The 16,226-nt window shown below is 37.6% G+C and overlaps 1 protein-coding gene across 1 annotated transcript in view; it reads right to left on the bottom strand.

Annotated features, from left to right (window-relative positions):
- The window catches only part of LOC139696609 (adenylate cyclase type 6-like), a 247,205-nt gene that overhangs the window by 49,913 nt on the left and 181,066 nt on the right, over positions 1 to 16,226 (bottom strand). The window contains exon 9 of the mRNA XM_071595416.1: positions 186 to 332. Within this exon, the coding sequence (XP_071451517.1) occupies positions 186 to 332 (147 nt within the window). The remainder of the gene's footprint in view (positions 1 to 185; positions 333 to 16,226) is intronic.

Raw genomic sequence — 16,226 nt, 5'->3', positions numbered from 1 at the left:
TCACAAGTCACCAGTTGCTGAAACGACTTGAGTTCACACTCCATGCCACACGCTCTTATAGGGTTTTAGATGTTAATGTAACACGGCGCTCGTTATCAATGAGTTTGACTGCGGTTTATAGCAATGCAAAATGAAGCGGGTCGAGTACGATTGAGGGTTCCTGCGGAGGGTTGTTGTCTACTCACGCTATGGCGTCGATCACGTCGAGGCCCATCTCGACGCAGCAGTGAGCGTGGTCCGGCCGGGGTTCGGGCAGACCCGAAACGCAGTAGTAGCAGTCCCCGAGGAGCTTGATGCGGAGGCAGTGGTGCTCTGCGGCCAGGCGGTCGAACCTGCGGGAGGACACGGGGAGACTTGAAACAGATACCTATGAGTAGTGATTCGGCGGGCGCGGTGAATAATCGTGGATGTGGAATCATTCGTGGTGATTAAGGAAGAGACTCGTCTGAAATGTGGAGACCGTTTAGAGGAGGAGGATTTTTGCACTCTTCTTGCTACTAAAGATTCAAATTGAAGAAAATTTTAGAATACAAGATTGCGATATGAAATCCTTTGCATGTAAAAAACACGGATGCCATTAAATATATTCGCAAGATGTTCGTAAAGTGCTCCTTCTTAAAAGATAGTCTCTCCTCTAATTGTCTGCGGACTCGGCACATTTGTGTATTAGGTACCATGTTCTCTTCTTAGATACAAATTACTCGATAAAACCTGAGGGTCATAATGACAGCAACAAACAAAGTTCAATCATACTACTCGTAGAGGTTTCCAGCTGACATTTCTGTCATTTCCTACCATTTCGTATCCCATTCCCACGAGTGATTACGCATGTTTTTCTGCAATACATGGAGTTATCTTTTAGGAATATGAATTGTGTAATAAAGATACTGACAATAATATATTTAAGGAAACGATCTTTGTTTAAAACATTTATTCTTCACATGGTAGAATGAGATGCCTATACCATACGCGTTTCATCAACGTTTACATTTTTGTTCGACCATATTGGCATAATTTGTGTTAAGGGCTTACTTGTGCTTACTTTAAGTAAAATAATAATTGTGCTTACTTTAATTTCTTTTTCCAAAAAATATGACGTGCAGATTTTTCAGTGGATAATGAATTTTTTTAAATCTTTTATTTCTCTAACTTTCACAAGATTATTTATAGACATTATTCTTTGAACGCTAATATATTTAATAATATATATATATATATATATATATATATATATATATATATATATATATATATATATATATCGATTGATGTCGAGGCATGGAACAAAAAGGCTTTCCACGGTTGATTATGAGGAAAGAGAAACCCTAATAGGAGAGAGAATTATTTACTTGTACTTGAAGCAAAGGTACTTATGAAATAATCGAAAGCAATGTACGAGCTAGTTATTTTGCTATTTGTACTAATTTCACAGACGGACGGTCAATTCTTAGACATCTTGGGTATTTGTCCGGTGACTCTTTTACGAAGACTGATTGACGCAAAGCACTGTAACTTATCACTTAGTCCGTGCACAGCACAAATATTCCGATGAATTTCAGCGGATTTGAAGTTTTCTGCCAGTAAAATCCTTCTCACCAAACGGATTTCACATTCGGCAGGATTTTAAATGATATTGTTCATATTTACTCACTACTGTAAACGAACGACAGGTGGTGCGGCCTTCCAAACACTGTAGTAATATTCTCGCTTGGTTTGTTACACTTCCGACATGTTTTCTGTGTGTAAACATTTATGCATTAAAATAATGGAAGATGACAGAAGATAATACGAAACCCAATCAATATTGAGAGGAACCACCATTACGTCAGCGAGTAGTGTCACGTCTTTTATTTTACTGCTAAGATTAACTCCTTTGTTATCCTGATACACCCTTATTAAAGTTTGAGAAATTAATTATTTTGAAAACGCTAATAGGGTACCACCATTTAAATCTGTGTCCGCATCAAATGAAAAAATAGTATTTCATTCCCTTCGCCGTGAAAATAATGGAAAATAACGGGAAATGCTCTCCGAAAATGATGAAAAAAATTTTAAATGTTGAAAAAAGGCGAGGATTTTCATGAAAACAACCGGAAGAATCCATACTTTTGGTATTCACCATCAATCACCCCGGAAGGTTTTTCTCAAAGCCTTTTCTCAGCGCGTGACAATATTTTCCTTAGGGATATTCATGTGACGAATGAAAATGCCATAAGAAGGATCAATACGTCCGTTTTCGTGGTTTATTTCAACGAACATTTTATCGCCACTTTTTCGCGTGGGGAGATGAAGAAGGTTTTGGGGAAATATAAACGAACGCAACGGTGCGTCCACACGAATTCGGTGAATAAAAGTTGAAGCGACGCGTGTGAATTCGAGATTGGCTCGTCAAAAAATGTATCGGATTTATTTTTCCACGACCCATTCCGCAATGGGGGGGCATCCGGTTCGACATTTTGAGCCTGGATTTGAGCGAGATTGACTCATTTCACTAATATTACTGAACGCAAACGTTAGGCCATTTTGGAGGGATGAGCTGTTTCCCTTTTAATGAGTGATGCCATCAATTATCAATGCGATCAATAAAGAGTGAATTCTTCTTTTAAAATACGCTTTGAGGAGTATAGTTTGATTTTGAGCTTCGGCGTGGACAAAAAGACGAAAGCGCGTGTTTCGGATTCTCCCAAGCCAAACCGTCCCCCTGGAACAATTTGGATGATTTCCCGCGAGGGCGTAGTCAGAGGAGGATAAATGAAGAGGATGAAATGACAGGTAGTTCTCCTGTTCCTTTAGTATGATTAAATTATCGCGAGACGGTTCAATGACTCCAGACACATTTTCTTTCAGAACGCCGTTAAAGGAAACAGATTGAGTAAGGAGGATCGTTGATCGAGGAAGAAGCGGAGAAGAAAACAATTGCAAAACCTTTACTTTAGAGAGATCTTGAAATGTTAACGTATCTCCCAAAGAAAAACACATTTATTTACAATATCCCATGAGCGTAGACACTGAGGACGAAGGGAGGGATTCACTCCCTTTTCCTATCGGATCCCAGACTGCTGCAGAAATGTCGGCAAATTGATTGAAATTGACTAATATAAAAACGAAGGCTTCGTGAATGCTCTATCAAGTAAAACCTCTAATTTTACGGCTACGAGGAAGCTTATTGCGAAACTACTAGTGAAAGATGAAGCATAACATAAAAATGTTTATTATTATTCTGTTGATAACAATTTACAATATATTTAGAACAAGTTAGAATAATAATGAATAGTTTTCTCTTCCAAAGAAATTAATTTTATCAAGGTGATATTTTGCCCACAAACACCGGTTTTCACGTATATCTTCAAAACCGGTCCAAAGCTGTAGGCAAAATTATGCCAGGGAAAAATAAATTCTTTGCAAAAAAAAGAAACCTATTTATCTTTTGCGATGTTTTGTGATATCTGTTGCGATATTCCATTTACGGGCATTATGCCTAGTTAGTATGCTCACTTCTGCTTGTTTTCACACTGCCTTCCCGTTTCGCTGCATTAACCCGACACATATTGCTGAGGGAATCCAAGTGAGGTCATTAAATTTTGAATCATGGTTTAAGGGCTCTAAAATTGTTGCTTACATTCGCAACTCCGGTATTTCCTGCCTTCCATGATAATCTCTGGGGCATCACGTCGTAACGTGATGTGCGCAGCCTTCGACTTATTGTACGGGATAGTTCGGGGTTAAGTCTATTTCCGTTCGTCAAACTGAACTTCGAATAAATTAATGCAGATCAAATGAAGAAAAATCTGTTTTCATAGACACATTTTGATTCAAGTACTGCAATTTATGCCCTACTCGGCGTTTTTGAAAGAAGTTGGTCTGTCCATTTTAACTGACACAATGGAAGAAATATTGTGTGGAAACTACAATTGAGTATTTAATAAATGTTTATTTTCTCGTGTAAAGATGATAAAATTATGAAAAAAGGACACCTAAAAGAATTAAGTATATTAAAAATTAGTTTTCCATTGACAATATTTATTCTTCGTCAACTAAATTTTTCGGAAGATAGCCTTCCCTAATGAACATTCTTGTCCCATACATTTTAAAAGAAATGCCATGTGTAAGGCAGAGAAAAAAATTTAATTTCATTGTTAATTCTACAAAAACGCTCTCAATGAAAACAGTTCTGGAATTACTAGTTCGAAAACCTTAGACGACTGATGGTATGGAGTTTGGCAGTATTGTTGGCTATGAAACCCATTGCAGGTATCAAGAGCTCTTACTAGATTGCCCACAGGCTGCGAACCGTCACAATGAGAATGAATAAAGATTCCATTCCTTAGAGTCTGAATTAAACGATCTCATCCTCTCGGGAAAACTCAAGCCTTGTCAGAGACGGATGAACTTAAGATCGCATCGCACGCTACTAACTGACGCCGTACATCAATTTTAAAGAAAGCAAGGAGAAAGTTATCTATACCACACAACTCAAAAGTGGGAAATATTTTTGACGTGTTGTTAGTCTTCATCGTAGGTCAATTAGGCACTCAGATGATGAACGGTAGCAGGAGCGTCCTTTAAAATTCACCTAGCTGGAAAAAAATTTAAAATAGCTATGCTATTCACAACAAAAATTAAAAGCACCACTAAAAGTAGCTAATTAGCTATATTAGCTACTTTTACTCTCAGCAGCTATATTATTCCCAATGAATGAGCTATGCAGATAATGCCTAAAAATAAGAATTAGAATAGTAAAAAAAACAATATCTGGAATATAAGATGGTCAAAATAATTTCGTGAGAGTCACTAACTTCTTATATAAGAGAATATCCGTATTCAATTAACTGAATTATGTGCATTATAAAAGTTGAAACAATTTTCCCGCCACGGTGTAAACAAGTTAAGCGATAGCTTTTACATATAAAACGAGAATGATTACCATATGTGGTATTACGTGTAGATTTTTAATCTTTGTACAGTTTGACGATCTTTGCGGAGAACTCATCCACTTCTGACTGAAGGTTGAATCTGAATAGATGAGTGGCACATGAAATCTCCGGATGTATTCATTTCTACTTCCTGCTTTTCTCTTAGCGTTTCCGTCGTGTATGATTCTACAAGTATGTTGCTGAGAAGAGATGGCGATAACTCGAAACCCTGTCTTACTCCAATAACTGAAACTACCTTTTCTGATTCTTCATTATACCTTTTCAGACTGATTCATGCACTGATTAAATGTAATACGCATGCCTATTCATCCAGTTCCCTCTTAAACCGCAGAGACTCAATTATACCTATAAATGTTCTTGCAAGCTGCATATGGCTTAACCGTATATTGTTTGCATTCAATTAATACTGCAACGGTGAAAATTAATATTTTCAGCTATACGTCGCAGGGAATAGTTACGAGTATTTTTAGAGATATAGATGGCTGAGGTGATTTCACCCCTTTAAATGTTTCGAGCAATTAGGTACATTGTACGAGTAAAGCACAACTTATCCGTGAACTCGATTCCCCGACTTCTGAGATGTGGTGTAACTACTGCGTCACACACACACTAAACTGCAATTAAACTGGAAATCGACACCTATTCCGATCCGAGTCTTCCGGAAAGAGTTGTGTTGCGAATCTGAGATCAGTTCTGTTTAGGTGACAATTACAAAATAAATATTACGGTCATGAAATGTTTGTATGAATGCATGTATCTAATTAGTAAAACAAGGACACTCAGTCAAACAAATATTTTCAAGCAAAAATATCTGTGCATATCCAATTATTTCCGCCACGTGTGATTTCCATAAACATTCTCCTTAACTAATTCAAAGAACTACGGGAGATGCCGCGACAGTAACTTTTAACTGAGTCATCCGCTAATGTTATTTAACTGTAACAATTTCAAAGTGTAAAATGCATTGACCAGGATTCGAGCCCTAATTCCTCAATGCCCGGCCGAATCGAGTTGAACGTACGACTACGAATACCTATGACATTGTTTGTACGGTATTTTATCATAGCATCTTTGTCTTTCAAAACCTCCAAAATTTCGGAGTGTAAGGAGGCGCCTGGCTAGCTTAATGACTACAGCAGCTCGCTGGACATCTAAAGATACAGGTTCGAATTCCGGTCAAGGCGAATGGTTTCTTCAATTTGAAATTGAAACATGTTGCCTCCTTGACTAACTAAGGATAAAAAAAACTTAACCCTAGTCCTAGATGATTTCTAAAAACGTATCAAAACACTTTCTCCTAAGCCTATTATGATTATGCAAATCTTTTTCAATGTTGTGAATTGACACTTTGGCACTTTTTTGTTGCGGTTCTTTCATATTTCTTTGGAGGGGCTGAAAATGAATTTGACACTAATGCCTGAAGTGGAAATGGATTCAGGTTTCTGTCTATACTTTAAGACTCATTTCAACCTCTAGGGGCATGACGGGGGGCCCTTGGTGTCACAGGGGTGTTTTAGTCATTGCCTTTCTCCCTTCGGCGAAGAGTTGGTTAGATAACGATGGTGGGAGTAGGAGAATGATGGATGAACGCGAAAATCGGTAGAAAGCTTGAGTGCCGCGTCAGATTGGAGTCATTCTTTATTCCAGTTGAACCTCTGTAGTCGATTTGCAGAATGAATTTCATTCTTCTGTATGCAATAGAAATACGGCAACTTTTAAGAAATTGAGTGATATATGGCGTGAGAGGAGTATTGCTTAAGTTTTCACTAAAATTAGTCGGCCACCAATTAAGAGTGAAATGAGGCACACAAAAAACTAGTGTGACATTGATATGATTTCTCTGTCTATTAGACACCTATATGATTCTTGAGGGTTCAATGTGAAAATGAATAATTGAAATTAAATAAAAATTAAAGTACAAAATTTGTGCACTCGGAAAAAAAACAACCGGTACAAGCTGATGGGATTTTGTAGCAAATTGATATTTGAAATAAACGTTTGATTTCGACTAAAAAGATCGGGAGAGAAAGCTGGCCTACAAGGAGAAGATGAAAAACATTTTTACTATCAATATTTGAGAACAAAGCAATGAAAACCAAAATAGTGCTTTATGTAAGAAGAAGACATTGAATTATGGCAGAAAAATCTGGAAGATGCGTGGGAAGACTAAAGAAAACAGGGTCATTAATGATGGAAGAGCAAGAGCATGCATGTAAGCATGCAAGGATGTGGTAAACAACATGACTTTGGCAAAGATGATATTCTATGAGAAGACAAGTAAAGTACCAGCTGGCAGCATAAGTTTGAAAGCGAAGCAAAACTTTGTTTAAGTATTCGACTGCTAATTGCATTCATAGGGTATACCATTTCATGGTGATCTGAGACACGAGCAACAAAAACATTGGCGTTGAAAATGCGGCTTCTCCGATGAGGAATAAGAAGAAACGGCCGGAGAGAATCACCAATGAGGTCCTTCAAAGAACAGTGGGAGATACTACCTTGATCAAAAAGTTCCCGGAATAACCACCGTGTGGCGCTCCCATCGTTCCGATTTGAGTTCTGTTTTTTTTGTTAAATTGGTACATCTGTTGTTGATATTCCCTTTAAATCTTAGTGTCATAACTTGACATTTGCAAAAGTTACGTAGCCAAGAGTACATCTATCTCTGTGTGTGTTGGCGATTTTTTACAATTGCAGAAATGGATTTAAATTTGCAACAACGAACTTGTATTAAATTTTGCGTAAAAAACGGATTTAGTGGCGCACGGACGTTGGAAATGTTGGAAAAGTGTTTCGGCAACGATTCTCTAAAAAAACGGTCGTTTACCAGTGGCACGAGCGGTTCAGAAGTGGTCGTGAGTCAATCGAAGATGATGAACGCAGTGGCAGACCATCGACATCGAAAGTCGGTGAAAAAATTGATAAAGTAAAAGAAATGTTGGTCAATAACCGCAAATTAACCATCAGAGAAATAGCGGAGGACTTGAACATTGCCTATGGATCCGCCCAAGACATTGTGGTTAATGATTTGGGTTTCCGTCGTGTAGCAGCAAAGTTGGTGCCAAAAGACCTCAATTTCATGCAAAAAAGAGACCGTGTTGACGTCGCAAAAGACATGATTTGCGAGGCTGAATCCGATCCCACATTCATCAAAAGGATCATTACTGGAGACGAGACGTGGGTTTATGAGTACGACACGCAATCCAGACATCAGGCAAGTGAATGGCGTTCACCAAATGAGCCGAGACCAAAAAAACCACGTCGTTTTCAGTCAAAAAAGAAGGCAATGCTGACGGTTTTCATGGATTACAACGGTGTAGTGCATCATGAATTTTTGCCAGAAGGCCAGACAGTAAACAAAGAGTATTATTTGGGCGTTATGAGACGTTTGCGTGAAGCAATTCGCCGAAAGAGACCAGAAATGTGGGCAGAAAACTCGTGGATTTTGCACCATGATGGAAGGCTGGAATGAGAGTCATTTAAAGGCAAAACTAATTTAACATACGACTAAATCTATTGGATAATACAAATAGTAGAGTTAAATCCTTGACATTAATGTAACAGTTTTTATCCTACATTAAATACGAATAGATATGACCAAATGATAAGTCGTATAAACCTATAAACGGAGTCATTTTCTACACATATATTTCAAAATTGGAGCAGTATAAAACAATAAGGAAAAAACAAATATTTTAACCCTTTGAAAATGAAATATTACCTAATTGCGTTCGAAAGTAGATAATAAAATTGCAGATGCCTCTAAAGACTGGTGACCCAATTCCCACAGGTACACGCCCCTACGGTAGGGCAATTTTTAAGTGTTTGATACCTCCCCAAGACTGCTCACATATTACAATCTTCTTCGCCCTCACTTTTATCAGTGCCTTGCTAATTTGCTAATTGCATGCCATCAATCTGAAAAAAATGCAAATCACCACAGATGATCTCTTCCCAAAGCACCATAACATTATGATCCCCTGCTAACTTCTCAAAGTAAAGGATAGTAGCAGGCGTAAATTAAACATTGCCTAAAAATTTTTATGGCTACGCTAATGACGGTGTAAGTAACCTCATATATTCGAGAGATGCAGAGGTTCCCTGATAAATGAGTACGCGGAAAAAATCCGTATTTTAATGGATTTTAGAGTGCAGTAAGAAACTCTCATCTCTTTACTTATCCGGGTTCTATTTCATTCACCCTATCCTCGCCTCACCGCAGTATTAGGAGCGGAAAGTCTCAGTCGCAAATGTGCATACAAAGCAAATACACAAGTTACATTTCGCTGATTGTATTTCATTTCTCGCAGGTAACCAATGAGTCTCATAATATTCCTTGAATTCAATGGTTCAAGTGTCCATGAATGAATTAGTTTTTACACAGTAGTAGTAAGTATCAGTTTTCATTTGAAGTAACTAATCCGATAGCAAGTAACACTTCCATGCTCATGATTGAATTAGAAAGAAAGACACTAGTTACGAATTGCCATGTTGACACATTATCAAACTGACTATCGCCGAGGTCATTAGTGAAAAAGAAAAAGGAAGTGATAACATACAGCAGAGAAAATATAAATGCTGACTCTACGAAAAGGAATGCGTTAGTCCAATTGGTAGAGCGCTGAGCTACTGAATGGAGGACCATGGTTCAATTCCCGGAGACGTCTCTGGGCACCCTCGGCTTCACCCAACAGACGTTCCTAGGAAACTATAGCCGGAGGAGGGAAAGCAGCTACCCATACCCTGACGTTCGAATTCCACACGCTGTTGGGCCAACATTCAGGCCAAGTGTTAGTTGGGGGATACTATGAACTAAAAGGAAAAAATTAGGCACTTGTTTGATCAGTGCAATTCACCTATTTTTAGGAAACCTTAGATTTGTTGCAGGTCATAATAATATCAATCAAAATATTTCACTTTTCCAACAATACTTCTTGAATATACATTACCTTCACAACATAAAGACTGAAATTTTGAACCTTAAGATTGGAGAAAGTTGACGAAAAAAAGATCCCGAAACCTTTGCGTGAAGAGTGACCTTGTATGGAGCATAAATAGCGAGACTTCGGAGGATTAGAATCTTAAAAACAGGATATCGTCCACGACACACAATAATAATCTGGCGGAAAGGGCAAAATGGGAACTCGGGATGTCAGATAAAGACGGGAAGAGGAGAGGAAACGAATGTTGGAACGAACCTACGGAAAGGAAGAAAAAAATGAACGAGTCACAGCAAGGTGGATTGTTGAATAGGACAATGGATTTAGATATTGAAAAGGATAGCTCAAGAGTAAAGCTACTTTAGAGATACTTGGAGGGGAAATCGAGTGAGGAGAAAGAGCGTAATTGTAAGGAGATCGGAAAAAAATCGTGGAATGGGAAGGGAGGGAGCATTGCAGACACCGCTTCGGATAGAAAACTGATAACGACGAGGACAAATCAAAGCTTTTAAATTCAAATGTCTCGGGAATCCTCTGGCAATCCTTCCACACGGTTAATTCGCTCCAAAATTGAGGTCTTCTTTGGAAAAATTAGAGCGGTCGGGGAACCTGCAGACCAGGCTTAACCGGGGCAAACTTGCGTTTCTTGTTAAGAGCGAGACAGTGACTTGGGTTTTGAGACAGGGTCTGATAATGAACCCGAGGATATGAGAGATGGAGTCGGAAGATTGGTGACGGGAACGCAGCCCTGCGTCAGAGATTTTGGTAAGGGGAGGGTGAATGCCCGCGTTTATCCGAATTGTAAGGCAAAATGACCAAAAGGGATTCATACAATCTGGAAGATCTCATGGTGCAAAAACGAAACAAATTTAAAAAAATCTATGGTCATCTCCAAATTTACCGTTTCCGAATTCCGCATCTCGACGTTTTCAACTTAATTTTTTATATTGATTAATATATAGAGGGTGTTTACGAAGCTGTAAAACCAAGCGCAATTACATGTATTTGAATTAAATATGTGATACCAATTTTTTTAACTAGATGCTAAGTGCATTAATAACAGAACTCAATGTCAAACTGTTGTGTCTTAATGCCATTTTACTGCATCTGAAAATCACACTTCACTCGGAAAGGAGTTTTTTGATTTTCTTGCTTAAATATTTAATGCAGACTTTCTAACATCTATGCCACAGCATGTATCCGTATATATCATGATGAAAAAGACTGAATATTATGTTAAAATTGTTTCCGTTGGAGCGCAATTTCGAAATCGGTAAATGTATTAATATCTTTATTAATATTCACGGAGGTATAAGCAGTATATCCAATTAGCAATCATTAATTTGATTACTTAGTCAAAACTAGTCAAGCTAATACTTAGTCAAAACAATGACTTCACGACTTTGCTTCCCATTCAAACAGTTAGTGCTAAAATCTTCAATATTTGTTGCTTTTTCTTCGACAGTAAAAAAGCCACCTGAATCGAGAAAATGTTGCAAGCAAGGAATAGACCGAGCATTTATTGCATAAGCATAAAACAAACGAAGTTAAAATTTGACAGACATTTCTACGTAAAATAAGCAAACATTTTCTTGTGGATGTAATTTAATAACTGAACCTATTTACTTCAAAATCAGTAGAAGGTAATGAGATTTGCTTCTCCACAATATTATCTTTTCTTATCTTTAAAAATGCCTGCTTTACCATATGGAATTTAAAACATATTTTATACAAGTAAAAAAAATCGAGCAGTCTGAACTTCAGCTCATACCTGAAGATTAAATACAATCCAAGGACTGCCCCGAAAGTATAGGGACTGAGTCAATTACAATAATGTATTGCCAGAATTGATGCATCCACACACCGCTGCCAGCGGGTATTCCACGCCTCCTATGCCTTCTGGAAGGTGGTGCCTGGAATGCTGCTAAGCTCCCTCGTCACGGCATATTGTAACGCTGCCACCGAGCAGTGGTGACGTCCTTTCGTTACGGATTTGTAACGGGAAAAGAGGAAGAAGTTTGGTGGGGAAAAGTCGAAAAATTTTGATTCCCACTCACATGACCGAGAAGCTCTTGGCAGATCCGCGTGCGAATTTCCTTTGGTTCGCCTGAGAGCACTATTGGCACCAAATTCGCACACACCTTTTTTATGCCCATATTTTCGGTCACAAGTCGATGCACGTCACTTTTAGGCATACCAAGTTCATTTGAAACTATGCGAACTCTTAATCTGCGATCCCTGTCCAACAAGACCTTCACTCTTGCAATATTTTCGTCACTTTTTGAGGTAGAAGGGCGTCCTGAACGTTCGGCGTCTTTAATATTTTATCTATCCTCCCGAAACTATGTGTGACACTCAAAAACACCCGATATACTCTTGATCGTCATCACCATAAGCTGCCTTGAGTATGCCATGAGTTTATTTCCCGGTTTTGCCCACTTTCACGCAGAGTTTGATGACATAGCGCTCTTCCAATAACCGGTTCATAAAGCAGTGTAACGAGGTCACGTTATAGAGATTTCGCAAACGAACGATCCGCACTCAGCAAAGGCTGGGTGTCAACTACCACCGGCCTTTCGTAGGATTCCCCTACCTCGATCCCAGCCAGAGAAACCGCCGCCCGTTCGTCCGTATATCCGGGACAAAAATCAGTCATACTACTTTGGGACTGATCTTGTATCGTAAACGATGTTTCTTTTATCACTTTGAGTGAATTTCAATATAGCCCAATCAAGAACGTTCGAATCTCGCTAAAAAAAGGACGCCCTCGCGTGGGCTGAGCTCTAATTCAAATAATAAAAATATTTAAGGTGGTAGAGTATAAAATAAATATATCTTTCGACAATTTTAAGTAAGTGAAACATTTTACAACAATATCGTGACTCGATTTATTTAATTGCAAATATCACATTGAAATATCATTACAGCTGATTTTTTGCTGATATGATTAAGATAAGAAGCATATTCTGCGGCTTAACACTAATCTCAAAATAAAAGATTAGCCTATCTTATTACGGAAAATTGCTTTTTAAATCGTTTTTAGGCTTTGAAGATGAGACTACACGCCAAACGAAATTGGGATTACACCAAAGAAAGCATTCTCACGAGATCAAATTTCCCGTCACCTTATGTAGGTCGCATTCAGAGTTTGAAAATGCTTTTTCAAAGTTTCATGATTTATATATGACTACTTTGAAATTAACTCATTGAATATAGTTTTATTTTTTATCCTCCTTGATCTGCCAACTTGACTCCAGGAGAACGTAAAAATTCTTCATTTAAAATGTCTCCAGTCAGAATATCAATCATCCCTAGGAACTACCACGGGAGATACACTGAGAAATATTCTGACGTCCATTGACCTACAATGCCCCGTCAGTATACATTCCTAGACTCTGCTTGGCCTAGTCCCTATCTAATAAAACCCTCTCAACGGAATCGAATACCTCATTAGCCTTACTTTGAATATCTCCGAGAAATGTGCCGCAATTTTTGTCATCACGTTGTATTGTATGTGAAGGAAAAATGTAAATGCGAGATTGCTAAGAATTTTTTTCTTTCATAACCACGGGAAAAGTATCAAATTTACAATTCCGTCAATGCTTTCAGTCAACATCTTGCTTAAAATTCACTAGAGTGAACAAACGTAAGAAATACCTTGGAGTACCCAGGATAACGCAATTAGGATCTCCACCCTGGAACAGTTGATTTATTCATCCATAAGTTTTTATTTTTGGAAATCACCAGCACAGCTACCGACTTAAATTACTCAAGAGTACTTTTAGGGAAATATTACACCATGTTTTAATTTGATATCTTTGAAAAATTATAATTAATTCAAATAGAAAATATTTGACAAAATACCATCGTACCTGGAATTCTCTTCGCAGACTGAACCTGTGGCATAAAATAGGTTACGTGTATCAAAAGAAAAATCGGTTTCATATTCAGTTTTTCGCAATAATGGGCACGGATTTGTTTTACAATTCAGTCAAAATTAAATTTAATATTTTAAATGAAAAATTGAAGTTGGCAGTTCTGTCAAAGTGCACACGTGGACAAATTGAGTAGGTACTTGGTCACATTAAGAAGGTGATGGAAAAAACCTCTTTTTTTAAATCGGCATAAAACCTTTCTTTGCGGCAGATTATTCATGATTGAAAGAATAAAAAATAATAAAATATCCAACCCCTTGTTTGTTTAATTCTTTCCCTTGAATTTGTTAATCCTATATCCCCTTTAATGGGTGTTTTTCAAAATAGCTTGGTAAACACATTTGTAACGGCTTGCACCGTAATATGTACATACTAAAGATACTGCGATCATGTTCAACAAAAAACTTGCTATAAAAAACTCTACGTTCAAGTAGAATAATGAAACTATTCCCGTTATTTGTCTTTTTTTTGTTTAAAAAATTAAATCAATTTAGTTTCCATATCGTGATGTAAACAATCTATCGATTTTTGGTTTGGACTTTGACATTAACTCATCATAATTTTTGTCTGGTTTTATTTCCAAAGGAGGATCGGGATGAGGCAGTAGCTAATGTACTGGCTTCCCACCGAGAAGGTCGGGTTCAAATTCTGGAGAAGATAGATTTTATTTCAGTAGCATTCCGATCCCTACTTGAGGTGCTTTGTGGAGAGCGTTTTGAGTGAGTACGCCGTACGTCGGATGGGACGTTACGCTGTGGACCCCTTGGCGCCTTTCGTAAGGAATAGGCTAATGCCGACGGCGGGTTTCTCTCAACCCTTCCTTTCCCATCCTTCCCGAAGGGCGAAAATGACCTTAACTGTCCGTCGCCTCACCTAAAAACTACTACTTATTTCCGAAGAAATTTAAATTTAAGCTAGAACACATGGAATAAAATCTAATTATTTTTATAATGAAAAAATGTCATTTGCAAACTTTCTAAGGTTTTGAAAATTGAAGTAAATTCAGTTGTGGATACCTACACATGCTCTAATAGTAAGGTAAATATAAATCACTGATTTTATCAATATATCATATAGTACCATATTAGTAAGCATGCTGGCATGTAAATATTATCGGAACAAGGAAAATATGCAATTTAGTTGGAGAGAAATGAGAGCTTCAGTGTGGAAGAGAACACTGGAGTGAAAGAGAGGAGATGATCAGTAAAATTGCATCACTGGTCTATCTCGCGATATTTTATGCAATATTTGGGCCATGGAAGGTATAATTTGATCGTATTGAAATTTTGCACAGTCATTAAAGAGTACCTTCACGCCCTGATGGCGCTAATGACTGGTATTTTGCAACGCTCTTCTTCTATGTGGTTTAGGTTACACGTTGGCTACCAACTGCAACAGCGATTTCTCCCGAACCATTTTCACCTGAGTGGTAGAGGTTTTCCTTTAATGCGTGTGCACTTTTGAACTTAGATCTCTGTACGGCCAATTCACTATCGACCAGGACTTGATGATTTTTAAAATACAAATTTATACAAGTTTCTTCTTCATTTGGTACCGTTTAACCTCCCTCATTTTTTACTTTAACCGTGATTGCTTGTTTTATTTATTGTCGAGCTTTATCTGATGAATTTTTACGAATAAGGAATAATTCAAGTAAAAGTATGACGTACATTTATGAAAATATATTTATGCAATGTATGAAAATTATGTTTTGTTTGTTATTTGACGTAAAATGAGCATTAAGATTTTTTGTTGCAATATTATTATGGTCAGCATCGTGAGACCAGGGGCCTCAAATGCTAAAAATCTCCGTGGGAAAACACCTTGATTAGTTAGGTACATACTGAATACCTAAATACACAAATATACTGGCCGAATTTATCATTCTTTCTCATTATCCGCTTCCTTGGGTTAGTGTTTGCTTGCAGGAAGAATGTGCAATTGGATTTTTCACATCGTATATCACTCCCAAATACCGTGAAATGGCGAAGCGCAGGTGGCAATTATGTATATGCTTGTTTAGTCAAAATATAATGTCAAAATTGGTCATCATCCTAAAATATGAATATATTGAGCTTTGAATGTGAACAATCTAATTTTTTTTCTAATTTATGATATTGTAAATAAAACTGTTTGGTCATTTCTATTGCATTTTTATGCAGAAAAACTAATCTGCTAGTGGCAGCTGATATCTCATAATCGAGTATTCATAATCGGATGAAATGTCACCGTAGAATTGCAGAATATCTCGAATTTTCAACCGGAATATATGTCTTTATCCGTCATGCACCAAAACTTTACAAACAGTTGACATATGATATTGTAGGTTTTCATAGGGAAATGAACTCAATTAGATCTATTGTGCAATTTCAGATATTTTCTCTAAAGAACATTGATTCGACGACTGGCGAAACTAC

Source organism: Hetaerina americana, unplaced genomic scaffold (genome assembly GCF_022747635.1).
Source record: "Hetaerina americana unplaced genomic scaffold, ioHetAmer1.1.p SCAF_7, whole genome shotgun sequence".
Lineage (NCBI taxonomy): Eukaryota > Metazoa > Arthropoda > Insecta > Odonata > Calopterygidae > Hetaerina > Hetaerina americana.
This window is presented reverse-complemented; position numbering and strand designations above follow the sequence as displayed.